The following is a 19,547-nucleotide window of genomic DNA, read 5'->3' on the forward strand; positions in this document are numbered from 1 at the left end:
CCATTCCACCATCGAATCAGCCAACTTTTGACAAAAATTTTCGTTTTTTGCCATTAACTCCCAAACGGATGGACGTAGGGGGACATTTGTAGGACCATTTTGTAGAGGACGATCAGATCTACAATTTCTGTATAAAATAACTTCGCTAGCTCCAATATTTAACGAGTTATTGACGAAAAACGAAAAAACAGTTTTTTGCAAATTACTCGTTAACTATTGACGCTAGCGAAAAATTTTTACATGGAAATTGTAGATCTCGTCGCTCTCTATAAGAAAGGTTAATTGCAATTTTTCCGTATATCCAACGGTTTGGGAGTTATTGGCCAAAAACGAAAATTTGGAAGAAATTGAAGGGGTACCCCTTGGAAAAATCTCGGAAAAATCGAAAATTTTTTTTTGTTGTTTATTATTAGCAATGTTCTTCCGATTTCTGATTTCTTTTTAAAAAATGCATTTCTAAAGTGCATAAACTTTTGGGATTGACTGTATAGCTAATACATCCTTAACGAGCAATCCTGAGAAAATTTTGGTAGAATGTAATATATATTGAGTAGTAACATGGAAACATGTAAAGCTCCAATGTTCAAAATTTGAAATACTACTACAAAATAAACTGTATAAAACAATTACTTCTCTCTATCATTTTTATTTTCCTTATCTACTTATTACTTCATTGATCAAGAACTGTTCACTGAGGATAGTACTTGCCGAAGCAAAAATGTGTAGATGAGCGATTGTTGGTCGAAGAACGTGTTCGGACGAACAGATGAAATCAATCCGAGGATCAATAATTAGAAGACTTGCATGAAGGTTTTCTATGGTCGCGGCGGGTGGTTGAAACGAGCAGACAGACACTTGTAACCGGCGGCACTTAAAAAGACGCTCGTCGCGAGGCATTCAGCGAATCCAGAGGAGCCACTTAGCCCCGACGTGGTAATTAGATCGAAATGACGCCAGACGACGCGGCGTCGCGCGACTCGTTCGGAATCCGCTTAATTGAATGATTCACGGGTCTAACTGTTGTTTCAATTAACGCCTCGCGTGCACAGTTAGAGGCCACCGACGCGACGCGATGCGTCGTCATCTGCATGTGCCACGCACCTGCACGTGCGAAGATGCGTTCCGACGTTTCACGGTTGAACGGGGACGCGTGTGCAGGCATTCGACAATGCCATGCCGCGGGGATCGAGACTAGGGCAGAGAGAAAACACGTTTCCTTCTGGTCTTTCTGCTTGCCGGCCACTTCATCCTCTTCTTATGCCGCACAGGTGTACGCGTTAATGTAGACCTCGTGTTGCCGCAAGACACAATGGCCTTTCAAAAGAAACAAGTAGATACTCGGCACATTTTTTATTCGACTTAACGTACAGGCGATCAGCACGACAGGGCGAATGGACGATTCGATGACTCCGCGTTTCACGGTAATTAACATCCCCGATCACGATCGTGCACAGAGATCAAGTGGCGTGCAAGCCTGGTTGACAAGTGCACCACGTGAATGATCCCGGTGCGTGTCACAAATGAGAACTCGAAAATACGTATAATAAGACAGGAGTTTAGGAATTCCCAGAACGAGAAGAAACGCGGAATTTTACTTTGCTGTTACGAAAAGAGGACACAGACGAGGTGTATAAAAACTTAATACGCTATTCTACGATGAAAAATTCAAGCATTTCCTACAGCGTTTCATTATTCGGTGCAAACATTTACCAGTAACACCCCCGTGAGTGGCATGGAACGAACAACCCAATTATCCGGCGACAAGGTCGGGTAGCATTTTCGTTGGCCGAGCCGCGAATGCACACGCGTCAATGAAACCGCATACCGCGGATCCCTACTCGCGTATAATGATATAATTGGTCGGCGATGGTGCATCAAACATTCCAGTTCGCCAGACTAAACAAAAACTCCTCCGCAGGGAAGCTACACCGGCGGCAGACGGTAGCTAGACGATCAGACGTCGCCCATGGGGTAACTCGAAACCGCAGGGATCGGAACGATGATCACGATGGCGGCGACAGATGATCGAAGATGGGGTGGCAGCGTTACAGCATCGCGCTCGTCAGCCACTCCTGTTGCCCTTGCTTCCGGAATCACCCTTCCCTTCATCGTTTTTCGGTCACCTCGCTCGAATAAAGAGCCGCGCAAACGAATAAAAAGAAGGGGTGACAGGCGGACAGGAACTCGGTGGGGTTGCAGGCTCCGGGGCCCACGTCGCCGTCGCGACTACGTCCGATGCAATTATTTCGTAACGGTGATCTTATTATGGGGACCGCGCGTGCGAAACCCGTCGGCCCCGACACACTGTCGGGGAACCAAGACCGGAAACGGTTGAATTTTGTTTCCGATCGATTTAGCCCCGACGCGACGCGGACGCGCACAGTGGCGCAGCTGTTAAATGTATGTTCGCGCGCGAGGGAGCAACGCGGATTCACCCGGTGAGAAATCTTGATTTTTTATTGTTTCGCGCCGAGTGGGTGAGCATAAACCGCTCGCGTCGAGCTTTTTACCAGCCGCGTTAGTCGACTATGTTTGTTCGACAGCCACTCGAGGATATAAATCCGATCGGGACGATGGGATGCGTAATTCAAAAGCTCCGTTATCTCCCACATTGTTACAAATTCATCGATGAAATAGCGAATATTCACTGCTCGTCGCAGTTGTGTTGTTTTAAAAATTTGATAATTAGATTGCTTTACATATCATATATTTCCACGCAGAATAATAAAATTAAATAGTATGGAGGTAATTAGAATTATTTAGCCATGTTAGGATCTTCTAATTAAGCAGCGTGATAGGCCAAAAAGATTCTATTCCATAAAACGAGTTAGCCCCTGAGTAATCGGACGAAGACACAGCTGGGAGGAAATAAAATTGTAATCAGAATGTGGCTAGTCACCCTTGGAGATTGCTTAAAATCAAAGGGTCGCCGATGGGGACGGCCGAATCCACGATAGGGATGCCGGAGAGTTAACTCGTCCCCTTCGCGCAAGAAATTCGAGCAGACGGTCGATCAAATTTTCTATTACGTCTCGTAATTCTCACGCTAGAGTTCGTCATCTATAACGCGTTCTCCGTAATTGCATTCACGATTGGGGGGACGAATTTATCGACCGTATGATTTCAGAAAATCTTCGTATATTCCCCAGTTCGTAAAATAACGTGAGCGAGTTAAAAATTATGTGCAATAAAGTATAAGGAGCGATACTGTCGATGTCATTAATAGTGAGTAGTAGTCAGTCAAGAAAGATATAAGAAGGACAGCTACTTGTCAAACGTGTTCGTATCGATACATCAGAATCGGCACTGACAATGTTTCTGTCACGTGGTTTCTTCGACGTGTTCGCTGCGGATAAAGACCATTATGCCGACCACCCCTCTGTTCATGGCATTTTTGGTCGGTTTTGTGTTCTCTCATCGCTCTTCGGAACAATGATCGAATTTGATCATCGAACTATTACCCGACAACGGGTAAAAAATAAGCTACAAAAGAACGATGCGCTGGCACGATTCGTAAACGAACATGACGAATGTCGCTTGTTATCTGCGTATTGCTCGTTACCCTTTCTTCGATACATGCAATAGTGCCCGTTGAAAGGAAGGAGAACAGGATCGTTTGTCGAATAACGAAGGCACCGCAATTTTATTTTAAAAGCGAACGTGTTCGTCGATGGGTTTTCATTGGATAATATTTTTCCTTCGCGTTCTCCCTATTTTGCCATCGTAATTTTAATTTAAACGAGCTCAGTTTACCGTGGCAGGTACTCCTTCTCGAAACTCGTAGAGGATCATTTAGTCTCGCGCTTTCACATAATTCCACCTCATCCATTCCCTGCGTCGTTCTCGTTTAAAAAAAAATAAATAAAGCGAAACATATCATGGCATTTGCCTCGACCCATCGTTAGACTCCAAGAAAATTCCCAACTTCGTTTAAAATCATCGGATCGAGATCATTAAAACGGAGATCCTCGAAAGTGTCAGCTGCACCGTTCCCCGCCGCCACCGCATCGCGAACCACCCTTTCTGTACCTAACAACGTTGACACTGCGTAATCCCGATGAAATTTTATATTTACACAGATCCGCTAATTACGATTCCCGTTGCGTAAAAACGATCTCGCTCATTACACTCGACACAATTAATTACGCGAACGGTTGCGAATCGGGAGTAGGAAAGAGAATGGAAATTTGTACATACGCTCGCCCTTTTTCCCGTCCAACCATACGTTCAATCGGCCCACCGTCCATTTCTCTCTTCCCCTCTCTATCTTTATTTCGTCCTTTTTTATTTTACTCTCTCTCTCTCTCTTTCTCTCTCTTCACAGTGTTTATTGGCCATGGAACGCCGCCGGTGGAAACGAACGCAGAACAATATTTCTCGGTGGCGGCGCGTCGGCTGCCGATAAATACGGAGTTCGCGCGTATAGCGAGGAGCACCCTACCGGTTTTGCGGTATCTCGAACGGCTTAATGGCACTGTTAACTGCCGTATTATTTAACGGGGATTTATGCATCGCAGTCGGCCGATTAAAACGGCGACCGGTCCCGGGGGCGGAGGCGGGATACCGGGGCAGCGATATAGGAAGATGCGGACACCGCAGGGGATGAAGCGTATCCTTAATTCCTCGTGAAATCCGGTGCTGATCGAGGCGGTTGATTCTACGATCGGAACTAAATGCAAATGGAGCGCACATTTAAGGCTAAACTAAATCGTATGAATTTGTATGCATTATCGTTAACAATAACAGTTCACAGATGACGTTTCATTTATTCTTCTGCATTAATTATAACGTTTGTTAAGAATTTCATGAATTTCGTATCAAAGTACTTGTCGCTGGCACTTGTTTCTTAGCATGAATCCTGGAACACATCGAGTGTCTGAAGTCTAGTCATTCGTAAGGGAGCTAAATTTCAAGCAAGTACGAGAACGTCGCAAGAACGGAAACGATTCCGAGGTCGCAAGGTAACACCTCGATGGCAGGAGAGGTTCGTCGTGGAAGACGGCCGCCTCGTGCGTTATCCACGTCACGATCGTTGCCAATGGGTTCTCGGATCCAGCGGCGATGCTATTGAGGATTTGCATCTCTCGCCTTCCGCGGCGAATGCGAGAGAGGAAGCTGGTGCTCTCGTGAGCTGGTGCGACGGGAACGATGGGAAATCCGGTCGGGGGCATATAGGTATGCTCGCGGATGGCCGAGTGCGACGAGGAGCGTGAAAGTGCAGGCAGAACGATAGCGGCAAATGGTACAGGACAGAGGATAGGAACGAAGAAAGAGAAAATGAGAAGGAGAGAGAGCGAGAGAGCAACGAGAGAAACGGAGCATGGTCGATGTGTCTAGCCTAGCCCGGTTGGCTGGCTGGCTGGCTGGTTGGCTGGTTGGTTCGGGTAGCTGGATGAACCAGGGACCGTCTAGGTTGCGTCTGCCCCGCACAAACTCGGTATTATCTATACGTCTAGACACCCCTGCGCCACCGAGAGAAGACCATAGCGGTTTGGCGCTCCGCTTGTAATTTACAGCGCGCCCCGCCGTGTCTCTACATCTACGATCCCGCAAATTTCTCTCCCTGGTTGTCTCCCTTTCTCGTCGTCTTCTTCCCTCTGTCTCTGGCTATCTTTCCATTTTTTCCCTTCGTGCGTCCCTTCTCTCTGCCCTTACCTTTCACCCAACTCTTTCCACGCCTGCCCGATTGACCTCTGTTCCCATCTCTTCGCATGAACCCAGATACACGCTCATCCGTGGCAAGTGTTGTCCCTTTAGATCGCTCCAATAACCGCTCGCCACTTAGTAGAGCACTGGATCATCCGTGCACCAGCATCAGAGTCCCTAATAGTCGACTGACGATGCAACGTACCCGGCCTTGAAGGAATCGTCGTCGATCGGAACGGAAAAACGGGACAAGCACGAACAAATAGTCGAACACGGATCGTGGAATTCCTCGATACACGGGATGTCGATGGTGATGAAGTCGCGTGCGTGACGCGCCACTTCAGATATCGCCAGCGTGCGAGCGATCGAGGGGATCACAGGTCTCGTGAAAAGGGAAGCAGCCAGTCAATTGGTATACACGGTGTAGAGACGGGTCACACGTGAAGAGAGTGCGAATATCAGTATCGTGATAACGAGCGGAGAACCCTCGCGTGTCCGAAAGTACGGAGACAACCCCGAGTGTGTGCATGTTACACCCAAACACGTGTGCGCTTATATCGACGATCTCTCGGTGATTAATGCCAGCCGTTAGTACCAGGAGGCTCCAGTCAATTGAATTCCCGTCGTTCGACTGCGCGAACCTCGCTCCGTTACCTTTATCCGCTCTCGATACGCGATCCACTTCGACATTCCCGAACCGGAGTCCCACCGTCGACCCGTAAATAATAGATCCAATGCAATCGCCTTACCCTGTCGGGGGTGAAAAGAGAAGCGCTCCGGCGGTTGTCCATTTTCGAACCTCCAGGTCGGAAAGAATAAAGTTTCCCCTGTTGGACTCCGACAGTAAAGTCCCCGGCAGGTGCACAGCACGTTAAACTTTCGAGTTTCGAGAACGCAATTTTCCCAAGGGAATCAGTCCTCGCTAATGCAAGAGTGGTTATGGAAGAAGAGAAGAGGAAGGAGGACAGGACGGTGGGACGACGGAGAGAAGCAGGGTATAAAAGGGGATGATATAAAGGGAACAGGGAGAGGGATAGAGGGAACTCTGTGCGGGTGGCAACGGCGGCGACGGAGTTTGAGGGTTGAACGAGCTGACGCTTTAAGCGATGTAAGTTACAGAAACTACGCTTCCGACCAGTCTCGGGCGCAGATTAGTCGTAATCTCGGCGCATTGCACTCTGCAGCCGTTTCCATCCCCTTCCCGTCGGTCGAGACCTCACTACTACAGAGCTTTCCGAACCGTTACCTCCTCGCCGAACCAAGACGAACGTGTTGGGCGCACCTAAATTCGCGTATGTATACACCAGGAGGTTACTGCTTCGTTCCTACGCCGCGACACAGACGGTGTATTTGCCGCTGTATCGCCGGTTTGATTATTTCCTGGAGGCTTAAGCCGCTACGTCTACGCTTTTCTGCGCGCTGGCTAAGGGTTACAACACGCGGCGAAGATTAAACGGTTCTTGGTTTATGGCTTCGTAGCCAGTCTTTAGGCTCGGTTTACCTTGGCTCAACAAGATTTTCCGTCGGTTACTTGCTTCCTACCTTTTATACGGCTGTTACTGAAAATCGATAGTTCGGTGATCGTGATCCAATGCTCGGGAATAACGCTTCAGTAGCTTAACGACGCACCACTGTGCGTGTAGTCGGTGATCGTTATTCTCAGAATATAACATAAAATACATGCAACAGCTCGTAGGTATGACGAGAACTATAGCAACGAATATTGAACAAACTCCAATCTGTTTTCGAAAGTTCTGCTTACGAGCGGTTTGGATTGTTGCTTGCATATTCTATTTCATTTTATCAATTAAAATGACGGATGAATTGCAAGAGAAGGTAGAGGGTAGAAGGAGTGACAGGAGTAATGAGAAGAATCCGATAACTTTCGATAGTATCTGGTAAAAATAGATCGCAGAAATAATGCTTAATATTCTAATTCAGTTTCGTGTGACGCAAATAAATATTTGATCAACACTCAATGACTCGTGAATTTCAGCAAGGAAGTTATATTGCGAGACAAATTGTTCCGGCGCAAGTGGCCCAAAAGATACGGACATTTGACGGGTGAATTTTTCAAGGAGGTATCACGAACCTGTCAAAAGGAAATGCGCGGTACAGTATCGACGATGTATGCACCACACGAATTTTAATGCTGCCCGGTGTCATTGACCGTAGGTGTTGGTCGAAGAATGCAGAAAGGCGGGATTTCCGGTGGACACTTTCGAACCTAAACCGCCGGAAGATACGATTAAGCGTTCACCGATTCCACTGAAACCATCGCCGGCCATTCCCAGAACGACATCCGGCACGGTGGGCCTGCGATCATCTCGACCAGAATGCAATCTCGAATTTACAGGTCTCTGGTATGTCTCACCGAAACATACGATTGAACCGCCACTAGAACCTGGTGAATTTCGCGTCACGCGTCAAAGATTCATCTATCTTGGTTGAGTGAAACAACTTTAGATCTGTTGTGAAATATTTATTTTTTACACAATCATTGTACACGGTAACAAATGTATTGAAAAATAATCTGGCTTAGCTATAAACAGCAGAATCGCGATAACGCGTTGTGGAAATTATGATCCGAAATTTCCAAAGTAGAATGTATTGCCCATGAGACATGATCATGGCTTCGCGTACAATATCCCGCTAAAAAATGCGATTTCATTTTCTTTGTCACGGTATATTTACATTCCAAACCACTTCTGTTTGAGAGTCGGTGGTAACTTCTCCGTCAGAGACGTAGGGTTCACTTCGACTGCGACCAATTCTTCGTCGTTCAACCAATCCAAGTACACAAGGTGCTATAAAGTTTACCGATAATAAATTAACTCTTGTATTCAAATTTTATGCTGCAGCAGACAATTACCTTATACTTTTTGAGAACTTGAAAAGCTTGTTGAGACTGCGAACTTAAGGCGAAGTTACTACTGTCGTCTGCAAAGTCGCCGTTTTCGCGCTTCAGAATTTTTGCATTTTTTTCCGAAAATTCGTTCGATTTGTCGATTACGTAAACGTTCGAGTCATCGTGCATTATTATAATGTTCTCGTTGCGCGGATCGAAGATTATGTTCGTTATGGGAAAAGACCGAACCAACCACTGCTTCGGTAATTTATTTTGCAAATTGTTCGAAAACTTAGTGTACTGTCTTTGCAAAATGTTGTACTCAACGATCTGAAATTAAGCGTTCGACGATAAAGCTGGTAATACGATGGTCGATAAAACGTGTAACTTTATAGTTTTTAATTTTCTGCGTAGTATTAAACGAGAGTTATGAGAGTAATTTATTGCAAGTTTCACGGAAGTTGGGAGGCATAGGTCATAGAAAACTCATATGCCTTTTTATAGACGACGTAATTGCTGTTAACTGATCGTTCCAGAAGAGCGGGTAAGCGGGACTTTAATGTCTCAGGATTTTAAAAATCCTTACTATATTACGGTACAAAATGAATTCCTTACAATTTCTTACCTTGTGATCTGAATATACAATTACTAAATTTAAAGTATCTTTCTGGATGGCCATGGCTGTCGGTGGGCAACTGTATTTGGGCAACAACCATGCCGCAGGTGAATCAGAACTTGTGATCTCGCTAATATTATAGACTGCAATGCTACCTTTACGATCGGCGCAAACTAAAAATTTGCTATCAGGAGAAAAACATACAAGACCAACATTTATAATGGTTTCCCTGTTCGTGTGAAAATAACCAAGATGCCTTAAATGCTTTTTTTCAACATTATATAACGTCACAGCGTTTTTTCTTCCATCGTTATTTATTGTTACAAATAATTTTCCATTCGGACTAAATAACATTTTTTGTATCCTAGTAGCAGGAATGTCAGTGCCGTTCCTTGATAACTGTCTGTCACCTTCAACCACATCAAAATTAAAAACTCTAAGGTGGCTGTCCGTTGAATAAACGATTGTCTTCGAGTCTTTGTTAATTGCGCACGAGATAATATTTTCGTCCCTTTTCGTTTTCAATTGCAACAATTTTATGGGTTCTTCTTCTAACTGATGAAGCATACCAGGACGAATTGATTCTGGAGGTGGTTTAGTGGATGAACCGAGTCTCCACAACTCAAGATAATTTGGATATCTTAAAAAAATACATCTCGATTTCCTACAAACAGCAGCACATGGTGGCTGAAGTAATGGTGGATATTTAACTAACACTTTTGGCGGGTAACTCGATTGGGCTAGATATCCATCTACGCCAGCTGAATATAATTTTCCATCTGCCTCTACCAAAGCTCTTACATCATGAGCATGCAATCTTCTTTCAATACCTTTTACCCACTGTGGTCTACCACTAGATTTTACGATTATTTTACAAAAACTTCTTACTACAGGATCAACGCCAGCACAATAGACAGTATTCATATCATGGGACAAGGTGACAGCTAATATATCGGCTGTATGACTTTCATGGGATTCAATTAATGTTCCCATATGAGGATCCCAAAATGATAAACATCCTCTGGAATCTCCAGAAATTATAACATTATCATCAGTGACTTCTAAACACCAAATAATGGTTTCTTTCTTTGCTTCTTTTCTAGAAGTTGTCATTTTATGAATCGCATGACCTGATATGGCATTCCAAACTCTAATCGTATCAGTTGAACCTGTATAAATCATCTCCCCAGTGTTGTCCCATTTAATACAAAGGATTCTACCTTTTTGTTTATCAAATATCCTCTCATATACTAATGCATCAGAAGTAACAATAAATGTATTGATATATCCATCTTCTGTACCAACAGCTAAAGATGTTTTGTTACGATTAACATCCATACACCAAGCTGCACCTCCAGTTACTGCTGCTTCACTTTTAATAGTCAACATTGTTAAATCATATTCTGCTATCATGCCATGAAGACCAGTAGAAAACAACCTTGGACCAATCCAAAGGATGCTCTCTATAGAATTTGCCGCATGACCAGGTATTGTGTACTCCACAAAAGGAGCATTTCCAACATTCCAAACTTCAATCGAATTATCATTCCTGTATGAATATAATCAGAACTATTAATATAACAGGAAGTGAGAATTTAATGCAAATGTTTACTGTAAACTAACCTTGCAAGTGCTAGCTTTTTCGTCTTACATTCATACGATATACAAGTAACAGACCGGGGTTCAAGATTATAAAATCTGATATTATGTATTTTACAAGTTGACATGGTTCATTTAATTTTTATGGTACTCTTACAGTAATAAATTGTTAATATAATCATACCAGCTATACTGTACACTAGGAAACATAACCACAACTGTCACGCACGTGGAGTCTACAAAGACGATCGTGCTACAAAGTGATTCTTTCCAGTTTCTTATGTTGGTATTATTACAGCCTACTTTTTATTACCTAGCCATGTTGAGAATAAAATGGCAACACCGCGGGAGTCTGGCTTTTGTGTAGTGGCTCAAACCAAAACAGAGCTGTTTTCTCCTTCCGCTTTTGGTCCATGGAAAGAGCTGTGTTTAGCGGTTGAATTGCGAAACACTGACGAACAAATAAACATAACCTCTTTAGTTTTGTTTGCATTCATATACCGAGCTTGTACGTGAGTGTCAAAGACAGCTGTCAAAACGATAAATATGACCTCAGAAACTCCCTTGGGTCTAGAAACCGACGCAAAAGATGTTGCCACGCTGTCTGAATTATTCGACAAGGCATTCGAATTGTTCAACGACTTAAATAAAACTCACGAGCCGACGAATAGTCCAAAAGTCCAGGTATTAACTGATAAAAATCATATTGTTTCGTTCACCATTAGACTCTTCAAGAAGACTACGGAAACTTTCAAGCACACGTAGCTTATTTTGCTTCGCTCTTATACTAATATATCTTTTCCTATTTTTCTACTACTAGTCTGATATTAAACGAGCTATGAGCATGTTGGAGGAAGCCACAAAATTAGTATCAATAGTCGACATGTTTAGTCAAAACGAAACTTTCGACGAAGTGGCTACGGAAAATATCAAATATTTTTTATTGCCAGTCTTCCTTGGTATGCTCGCAACAAAAATTTGTAACACGGACGACAGAATGCATGTCGTTAACGTCGCCGAGATTTATTTCATTGACTTTCTGAAACGCGTGAAAGCTTACGGTCTAACCGATATCGAAGTACCAGAGATTAAAACAGAAACTGAGACAGAGAGTGCGCCTGGAAAAGTTCGAACGAACGCAGAGTTGATCACCGAAATGGTAAGTTAGTTCCCAGGTTCTTAAGTATCTAAAAGAAATAATGTCTGTGAATATTGGAAGATGTTGTTTTACAGGTGAACCGGAGGAACACGAAATTGCAGAGGTACAAAGAACAGAAAGAGTTGGAATCGCGTTTGGAAGTATTGAGAAAGCATCTGTCCGACCCAAACATCGATGACGAAGTTAAAAGGGATTATTTTGTGACGCTTATCAGATTGTATGTGAATTTGACGATCGAGGAATTAAGCTCGTTAGCTGCGGAGAAACCGATCTTAGAACACATGAAAAGGATGGGAAAAACCGAGATGATGTCCGGTCAGGTGTCGCAAAAGCGGAAACCGGCTCCGCCGACACTACAGCCTATTATTATTACACGGGACGATGTGCAAAAGAAAGTCTTTGGAGCTGGTTATCCTAGTCTACCCGTTATGACTGTTCAAGAATTTTATGATCAGCGAGTAAAAGATGGCGAGTGAGTAAAATAGTAATATATAGTAGAATAACTAGTCTTATTGTTAGGATAATCGCGATTTAACAATTTTCATAAATAAATACGTTTTAGTTGGCCGGATCCTGCACAGCAACATGAAGCAAACGCAAAGTGCTTGCAAGATATGGTAAACAATCAAGGGGCTGATGATGAGCAAGAAATAATTCAGAAGGAAAGTATGATTGAATCCGATGACCCAGAGATGTTAAAACGATTACGTAACATGGACGAGTATAAAGATACTCACAGAAGAGGATGGGGTAATCGTGCAAATAGAAGTTGAACAGGAAAAAATTGTTTACACTATGAATGCGATAGTTATCAGTTTCTTACAATGTATCTACCAATTTCCTGACTCATGTTACATCGTCACTTCCTGTATATTACCCTTTACTGAACTACTGTATCGTTGAAAATTATATTTACACAAGAACACTTGGATGAATAAACAAAAGAAAATTGTGTGTTTAAAAAAGAAGTTGTTTTTTGTTTACTCATTGATTCCATTAAAGTGTTTAGTGTGAACGTTATACGAGAGCGATTATCTATATATCGATAACCATTGATGATTTCGAATCAACTGATATGATGCGATTACGTGGAAGATAATCGCATTCGGTTACTTGTTTACTTACACTTAATTCGAAACTGAAAATGATCCGTGGAATGAAATCGAATAAGACAAATTACGAGTTATAAAGAAAACTAGATGGCGTGAACGCGTAAACTAAAATGGGATGAGCGGCGCAGGTGTCAACTCGAAAACGGCAAGGTAGGTTGTAATATGTAACTTACTACATCAAACGTGAGTCAGTGTGCAAGCGTACAGGTGGGAGTCATATGCGTCAGCAACAGGTTGTCAAGTCGCGAGAACACGTTCTCGCCTTTTCTATTTTCGATGTAAGTTAAATCCGAACGAACGGGAGCGATGCGAAGACGCGGAAATTCGTTCGTTCATGTTTCGAGTTATTTAGATTCCTTTTCGCCGTGTTTGTCAACGCGATTCGACGTGACGAGTTCGACGCTATTCAGGATCTTGTTGACGCGATGAGTGCGATCCGTACCGAATGTAATTAGTTCTTGGAAACGGCAAATAATCAGTAAATATTTATTCGCGCACGCATCATGAATCCTAGTTAACTCTAAAGCAAAAATATCTAATCATGGATCGATTAGTGTAAAGTGATTCTTTCCTTTTGCGTTCTTCCCAAGATTTCTGCAACGTCAACCATCAACGGTGTTTAGACTTTATTTTGGGATCGGAGCGTGAGCAATGGTACGGCATTCACGGACCGAGTCTGTGCACGAATGTACATACTTCATTCACGAATAACTTACCGCGGTTCGCGTGCGAGGTTTCTGCGCCGCAGCAACAAGGTTAGACGCTTACGTTTAAATACCGCAAAAACTTTTATCTATAGAACCATTCCGTGCACGTGCCTATGTTTGCGTTTCCTTCATCTGACAAGCTTCATAAGGGAATATATTTCACGCAAGGTAGGGAGTCCGTTTGCTTGCGTCGCATACCGTTTCCTTTCGACACTCGCCGTGTTCGAACGTGTCAGCGTTATTTCCTCAGGCAGCGTGTATGTTAATTCGATTTGTGTCCTACTTTGAAAAACAGATTACGAGTTTCTTCTGATATGATCGATGTCACACGTCTGAATCGTCGCGAACAAAATCACAGAATTCTCTCGTTAAGCTTTTTCAATATTTTACGCGCGCGTTAATTACCATATATCGTTTGTTTCACTTTCAGTTAAAACGGAATTAAACAATTTAAAAATAATAAATCAACCGGAAAAGTGTATGCGACGACGCAAGTTTGAGAATCATGGAGAGGTCAGTTACATACATAGAAGGTGACAATCACCTTCGGGACTACTGGGAGGAATATCAAAAACTGATGGAAGAAACTAAATTGCTAGATGACTACCTTGACGAGGAATGTCCACAAACCTACGATGGTATTTTTCTACAGTTTATCTTTACAACTGATAGTAAAGTTTTTGCAATTAAATAAATTGTATATGACGTAATTTATCGTAATCTGTATTGATGATTAAAGATGGTGAAGAAGAAGCTGAATGGTTACGTACAGCTGGTCTGGGACAGTTAACAGAAGCATGGAAGGCTGGCAGGGAAGTTCAACCGGAAGAATTGGGTGCGGCATTGCGGCCTTTGTCGCGAGCGCAAGCAGAAGCAGTGAAGCGTCGCGTTAAGTCGCTTAATCATACGGTGAAACAGCGCTTTAATCAACGCCAACGCGTTCGTAAACCAGATATCAGAGACGTCTTTAAAGATGTAGAGGTAGGGAGTATGAATCGTAATCGAGATAACTGCAAAAATGTGCAGCGAATTATAAACCGTATTACGTTGATCGTTAGGCATCGAGTACTGGCACGCGATCACGTAGCGCTACGCCCGATTCCTTGGACTCTACGACAAGCGCGACGCCAGAGAATGCCTCGCCTCCATCACCGACGACGGTTCCAGATATTGACGCGCATCACGCAAAGTAGGTCCTTACCATTGCAAACTTCTTTGATAATCATTCGTTAATGGAGTTTAATCGTTTACTACCGTTTAAAGTATCACCGTTCCAAACTTCGTGTCGGTGTTTCAACAACTGCCGAGCGAAGGTAAAGAAACGGTACGCAGAACACCGAGTGCTCCGTCGACGACAACGGACAGGGTGCCGGGCCCGCCGGCAACTCCGTTTCCTGTTCAAGAAATTTTCAGGCGAGCTGGAAACTGGTTACGAGGAGATGTTGCCAGTGATTCAGGTACCGACCACCAATACAAACCTTCTAACTCGTATTTAAATGCAATTATAAATTAAACTTTAATTTGCAGAAGGAATACAGCTGACGGGCTATCACAGGCTGGGAACGATACATGTTTCGAAACCCATGATACAAAGACGAAGCGGAAGCGACCCTAGCGAAGTCGGAAATGCGACGGGCACAGAACAGTTAAATTCTTCCAAGGATTCTACATTGAGGTGAGCTTGCAAATTCTAAATTATTGTGTCAAATAGCAAGGTATCATAGAATGCTCGTGATATTTTAGAAGGAACTCTGGTAGCCATGCGACCGTAACGCGAAGTCATAGCAGTCTATACGGATTGACGAGGCCAGCCGATGAAGGTCTGATAACGCATCCACTGAATCGGACGTCCTCTCATGGTCACTTGAGCTTCGAGGAAATGTGCAGGACGAACGAAATCATGACGCAAATACATAGGAAATCGGATGCTCTTGTTTCGGCTGATGATGCACAGAGTCGACTCGGAGTAGAAATGCTGACACAGCGAGATTGGACTAGGTTACAGCCGCTCTTGTGGCTCGAATTGACCGCGGTGTTCGACAAATACAGCGTACCATTGAAGAAACGTAACCCGAACAAGCGTCGAACAAAAGGTTGGCACTTACGTCTAAAATTAAAAATAATTTGAAAATCGGTGGTCCAACATCGTTGCTTTCGTAGCTGGAAACTTGTTTGGCGTCTCGCTATCGACCCTCTTACTTCGGGATAGTCAATTAACGTCCGAGGAGAGCAACATCCCGTTAGTGTTCCAAAAAGTGCTTAACGAATTAACCAGGCGCGGTGTGAAAGAAGAGGGCATCCTTCGCGTTGGAGGACACAAGCAAAAAGTAATTGTGAACTTCCATATAAAAATGGATATACTATACGCCTTTCTGATTAAAACAATGTTGTTATCATACGTAGGTTGAATCGATATGCGTCCAGCTGGAAATGGACTTCTACTCCAAGCCCAGGGAAATTGATAGATTGTTCAAACGCATGTCCTGTCACGATTTATCTGCAGTATTAAAAAGATTGTTGCGCGACCTCCCGCAACCGCTACTCACCGTTGAACTTATAGATGCTTTCTACCAAAGTCATGGTAGGTAAATTCGATGGATACGCGTGTCCGATATATTCTTAATGTATTTTATTAAATAGAAATTGGTTTTCACTTTCCATTCTTTTAAATTCAGGTGTGAAGAACCGACAGGAATTATCGTACGCTTTAAATTTACTGGTGCTACTGTTACCGATAGAACATCGTTGTACATTGAAAGCGTTGGTAAAGTTCTTCAAGCTGGTTATAGAGAATCAATCGTCGAATAAAATGTCGATCCACAACGTGGCGATGATAGTGGCACCGTCGTTGTTTCCGCCGCGGTACATTCATCCCCGGGATCATTCCGATCTAACGGCTCAAGTAAACATGGCTGCCATATGCTGTCAAGTGACGGAAGCTCTCCTCGTAAACTCGGATAAATTATGGTACGTACCGAAGGATCTTTTAAATCAGTTGCATAGACATTCCGAGGAGGAGCGGTATCGCAAGTACAAAAAGAAATACTACTGACTTTCGTTCTCGTTCCAATCAGTTTGTTACATTCTGATGTTGAAGTCTCGAGAACGAAGTTGATCCCTTCGTGTAATAATTCGGTCAACGGGTGAACGATTGTTGAGATAACTTTTTTTACCAATCACATAGATTAGATTAACTTTGAACGTAACGCATAGGTATTCGTAGCGCAATAATTCGAGCTGCGAGAGTATGGTGCGATTAGTTTTACCGATTTCATGCGTATCTCTTGAGGTGCAATATAGACGGAGGTGCAGACTTTTTGATCCGTTCATAGGAGTAATAATATTTGTAAAGAAAATTTTACTCTTTTGACTTTTGAATTTGCTCATCGAAGCCGAACTTAAGTTCGCTGGTGCCACGCTAGTCGATATGAAAAGGACACGCGGATGATTGAGAGAAAATCTCGCAGATCGTAGCGCGCTGCAGCGCGATGGCGCGAGTTACCTTCCAAACGGTGTATCTAGTTTATTACTAACGATTACGCGAAGCGTGCGCTCGACCGTGGAGAACCTCCGCGGTTCGTAGGATAGGACGTATACTTCTCGTTTATTTTTTTAAACATTTTTCTCTTTTTTTTACCTGTCAACATGAACCGACAATTTATCGTACTCGTGTTTACTGTATGCGAAGTCAACGAGCGAAACGAGGGGCGGTGGTCAGACGGTCGAAACTATTTGTTCCGCAGCCTCTTGTTTCCACCTTTATATCGTGTTTTACGATACGCCATATTACTGTAAGCGATTGTACATATTATATAAATTTGTTACATTTATGTCAATAAAGTGCCAAAGAAAACAAGAATCGATTCCTTTTTATTTCACGCTTTCTACTTTACCCAATCCTTGCCACTTGCCAAATGTGCGGAATGTCTAAAATCAGCTAGGTAAAAAGTGTGTACAACGTCAAACTCGTGGGTAGTGGATGATAGATGGAAGTGGAATACAGAGGAGGGACAAGCAGGCTACGCTACCGTGACTAGATTTTCTTACGAGTCGAAGTCACGCCGACGAATCAGCGTACGCTGGCTATCACTTTTTCGAGATTCACGTCGCCGATGATAGGCGCGAATAAATCTGCGGCAAGTTCTCGGGGACAGAAAGCCGTTAGAACGGGAAGAACGAGCATCAGTTTGATCGTTCTAGCCGAGGATTGGTTTCGATTTGCTAAGTGACGTGCCAGAGTCTCCACCGCGATGTCCGTTGCCCGCGCCATCAGCCGGAAACTGTTCATCGTTTCGGCGATCTCTGCATATCCAAGACAAGTTATAAGCCAGGATGCAGACTAGCAAACGATTACAAATCTGTCTGCTATTTTCAATTACAAGAATGAGAACAGACTGAGGCACAGACTGAATCAATAAAAATTATCATGCATATAAAGTATTTGATTTTGTTAGGTATTTTATATGAATTTCGTACTTGATAGAACTTTGAATTAATGCATCGATATATTTTAATAACAATTTATTCGTTCTCTCAGTCTTTTAATAGAATCAGTAAATGTTATGTTGGTTTAAATAATAATTCATATTGATTCGAGTGTTTGTCTGCATCGAGTCTTAAAAAAAGGGAGGATACTATGGAAAAAGAACACCAGGAAAGGGTGAGCATTTTGCAAAAGATTATATAGAACATGCAATTACCGGGTCGGCAGAGAAGCAAGGTTTCTAGAATAGAGAATTCGACTGGATCAGGACGTATGGTAGAGATGATATTTCTTGCGGCGGATATAACGTCAGCGCGTTCGTGTATAACGTCAGCGGTGTTAGTTTTCCAGAAAATGGCCAAGTCGATTGGCCAAACAGCGGCTCGCAGGACAAACGCCGCTGCCCATCCTCTCCGGAGGATTCTATTCTGCTCGTCCAGAGCCAACATCGAGAATTCCCGATGCTGTCGAGCTGCTCGCACCGTCGCGAGAAATATCTGAGCCGCGATTTCGTATTTCATCGTGTCTCCTGGAAAGAATCCCGCGTCCAACTACCGTCGATTGATTTCTTTCACACAGTAAAACGTGCATCGTTGTTTTTAGTTGCAATTAGACCGCGGATTTTATGCTTTTATAGAGAAAATTAATAAACTCATTATTATGCCAATTATTGTAAGCCACATAACGATTTTTTACAGCTCGACAATTTCTTTTGCGTAAAAGCACTTTAATTAGATGAATATTGCACTGCACTCGGAATTTTATTCTACGATATCGCGATGCGTGAATCGTTGTGTGAAAGAACTGGAGAACGTAAAGAATGAAAAGAATTACCAGCAGTTAGGATCTTAACTGGCCGAGGAAGGTAAGGAAAAGTGCTGCCGGTCGCGTGGTACCGCGTCGTTAACGCGTTTGCACACATCGTCGGCTTTGGTGCCGCGATTTCCGACTCGAAAGTGGAGATCGGTAGCGGCGGCGAAAAAGCTCGTCGGAAACCGCGAGCGACGGCTGTGAGATTCCTTTGGACTCGTGGTCCTCTCTCTTCTTGAACGGCTGAATAAAAATTAAGTAAACAGACGCGCTTCCGACTATTGGGAAATCGCGAGTTTCCTAATGTTAATCTATATCTCTAATTTTATTTTTACGCAACATGCGTGTAAAATTTATTTTCCTATTATCGTGCGCAAAGAACCACTTTCCCGCACGCTGAGAAAAGGGTGAATGTTGCTGAGGATGAATATTTCTGAGCGTTAATTTGTTTACATCGCGTTTAGCCTCGTTCAGTAAACTTGTCAAAACTTGTGTTCCGTATTTTCCTCCCTGTATTTCCTTAGTACGGCCACGAATCACTGATGAAAATAATAGAAATATACTTAA

The 19,547-nt window shown here is 43.3% G+C and overlaps 5 protein-coding genes across 14 annotated transcripts; 3 read left to right on the forward strand and 2 right to left on the reverse strand.

The window, feature by feature from the left end:
* The first annotated feature begins 6,683 nt into the window (after nucleotides 1–6,683).
* On the forward strand, nucleotides 6,684–8,105 carry LOC108626323 (uncharacterized). Of its 2 annotated transcripts, XM_026814803.1 has the most exons (4): nucleotides 6,684–6,754; nucleotides 6,831–7,544; nucleotides 7,643–7,727; nucleotides 7,822–8,105. In XM_026814803.1, exons 2-4 carry the CDS (start codon nucleotides 7,327–7,329, stop codon nucleotides 8,095–8,097), a joined length of 579 nt encoding a protein of 192 aa, XP_026670604.1. In that variant the 5' UTR covers nucleotides 6,684–6,754; nucleotides 6,831–7,326; the 3' UTR covers nucleotides 8,098–8,105. The 2 variants fall into 2 exon arrangements, with proteins under 2 accessions (XP_026670604.1, XP_026670601.1); XM_026814800.1 differs by having other exon boundaries at nucleotides 6,713–7,544.
* Nucleotides 8,106–8,113: 8 nt separating this feature from the next.
* Nucleotides 8,114–13,781, reverse strand: l(3)72Dn (UTP4 small subunit processome component l(3)72Dn). 4 transcript variants are annotated; one of them, XM_026814764.1, is made up of 5 exons: nucleotides 13,697–13,781; nucleotides 10,734–11,160; nucleotides 9,120–10,659; nucleotides 8,519–8,824; nucleotides 8,114–8,453 (listed from the first exon to the last, which is right to left on the reverse strand). In XM_026814764.1, exons 2-5 carry the CDS (start codon nucleotides 10,835–10,837, stop codon nucleotides 8,337–8,339), a joined length of 2,067 nt encoding a protein of 688 aa, XP_026670565.1. In that variant the 5' UTR covers nucleotides 10,838–11,160; nucleotides 13,697–13,781; the 3' UTR covers nucleotides 8,114–8,336. The 4 variants fall into 4 exon arrangements, with proteins under 4 accessions (XP_026670565.1, XP_026670562.1, XP_017882511.1 ...); XM_026814761.1 differs by lacking the exon at nucleotides 13,697–13,781 and adding an exon at nucleotides 12,994–13,078; XM_018027022.2 differs by lacking the exon at nucleotides 13,697–13,781 and having other exon boundaries at nucleotides 10,734–10,945; nucleotides 11,023–11,114.
* On the forward strand, nucleotides 11,119–12,836 carry Tap42 (immunoglobulin binding protein Tap42). Its single transcript, XM_018027080.2, has 4 exons — nucleotides 11,119–11,393; nucleotides 11,530–11,868; nucleotides 11,943–12,340; nucleotides 12,431–12,836. The coding sequence occupies exons 1-4, from the start codon at nucleotides 11,256–11,258 to the stop codon at nucleotides 12,639–12,641; spliced, it is 1,086 nt and encodes a 361-aa protein (XP_017882569.1). The 5' UTR covers nucleotides 11,119–11,255; the 3' UTR covers nucleotides 12,642–12,836.
* Nucleotides 13,171–17,543, forward strand: conu (Rho GTPase-activating protein conundrum). Of its 6 annotated transcripts, none has more exons than XM_018027038.2 (11): nucleotides 13,171–13,258; nucleotides 13,571–13,735; nucleotides 14,118–14,325; nucleotides 14,427–14,668; nucleotides 14,746–14,876; nucleotides 14,951–15,144; nucleotides 15,215–15,362; nucleotides 15,431–15,780; nucleotides 15,848–16,014; nucleotides 16,091–16,268; nucleotides 16,363–17,543. In XM_018027038.2, exons 3-11 carry the CDS (start codon nucleotides 14,193–14,195, stop codon nucleotides 16,737–16,739), a joined length of 1,920 nt encoding a protein of 639 aa, XP_017882527.1. In that variant the 5' UTR covers nucleotides 13,171–13,258; nucleotides 13,571–13,735; nucleotides 14,118–14,192; the 3' UTR covers nucleotides 16,740–17,543. The 6 variants fall into 6 exon arrangements, with proteins under 6 accessions (XP_017882527.1, XP_017882550.1, XP_017882535.1 ...); XM_018027046.2 differs by lacking the exon at nucleotides 13,171–13,258 and adding an exon at nucleotides 13,265–13,458; XM_018027061.2 differs by lacking the exon at nucleotides 13,571–13,735 and having other exon boundaries at nucleotides 13,177–13,258.
* A 75-nt stretch (nucleotides 17,544–17,618) lies between these two features.
* Nucleotides 17,619–18,734, reverse strand: Hr83 (nuclear hormone receptor 83). The gene is made up of 2 exons (XM_026814804.1): nucleotides 18,388–18,734; nucleotides 17,619–17,989 (listed from the first exon to the last, which is right to left on the reverse strand). The coding sequence occupies exons 1-2, from the start codon at nucleotides 18,689–18,691 to the stop codon at nucleotides 17,757–17,759; spliced, it is 537 nt and encodes a 178-aa protein (XP_026670605.1). The 5' UTR covers nucleotides 18,692–18,734; the 3' UTR covers nucleotides 17,619–17,756.
* Nucleotides 18,735–19,547: the final 813 nt, after the last annotated feature.

Source organism: Ceratina calcarata, unplaced genomic scaffold (genome assembly GCF_001652005.2).
Source record: "Ceratina calcarata isolate Rehan_Ccalc_2016 unplaced genomic scaffold, ASM165200v1 scaffold121, whole genome shotgun sequence".
Taxonomy (NCBI): domain Eukaryota; kingdom Metazoa; phylum Arthropoda; class Insecta; order Hymenoptera; family Apidae; genus Ceratina; species Ceratina calcarata.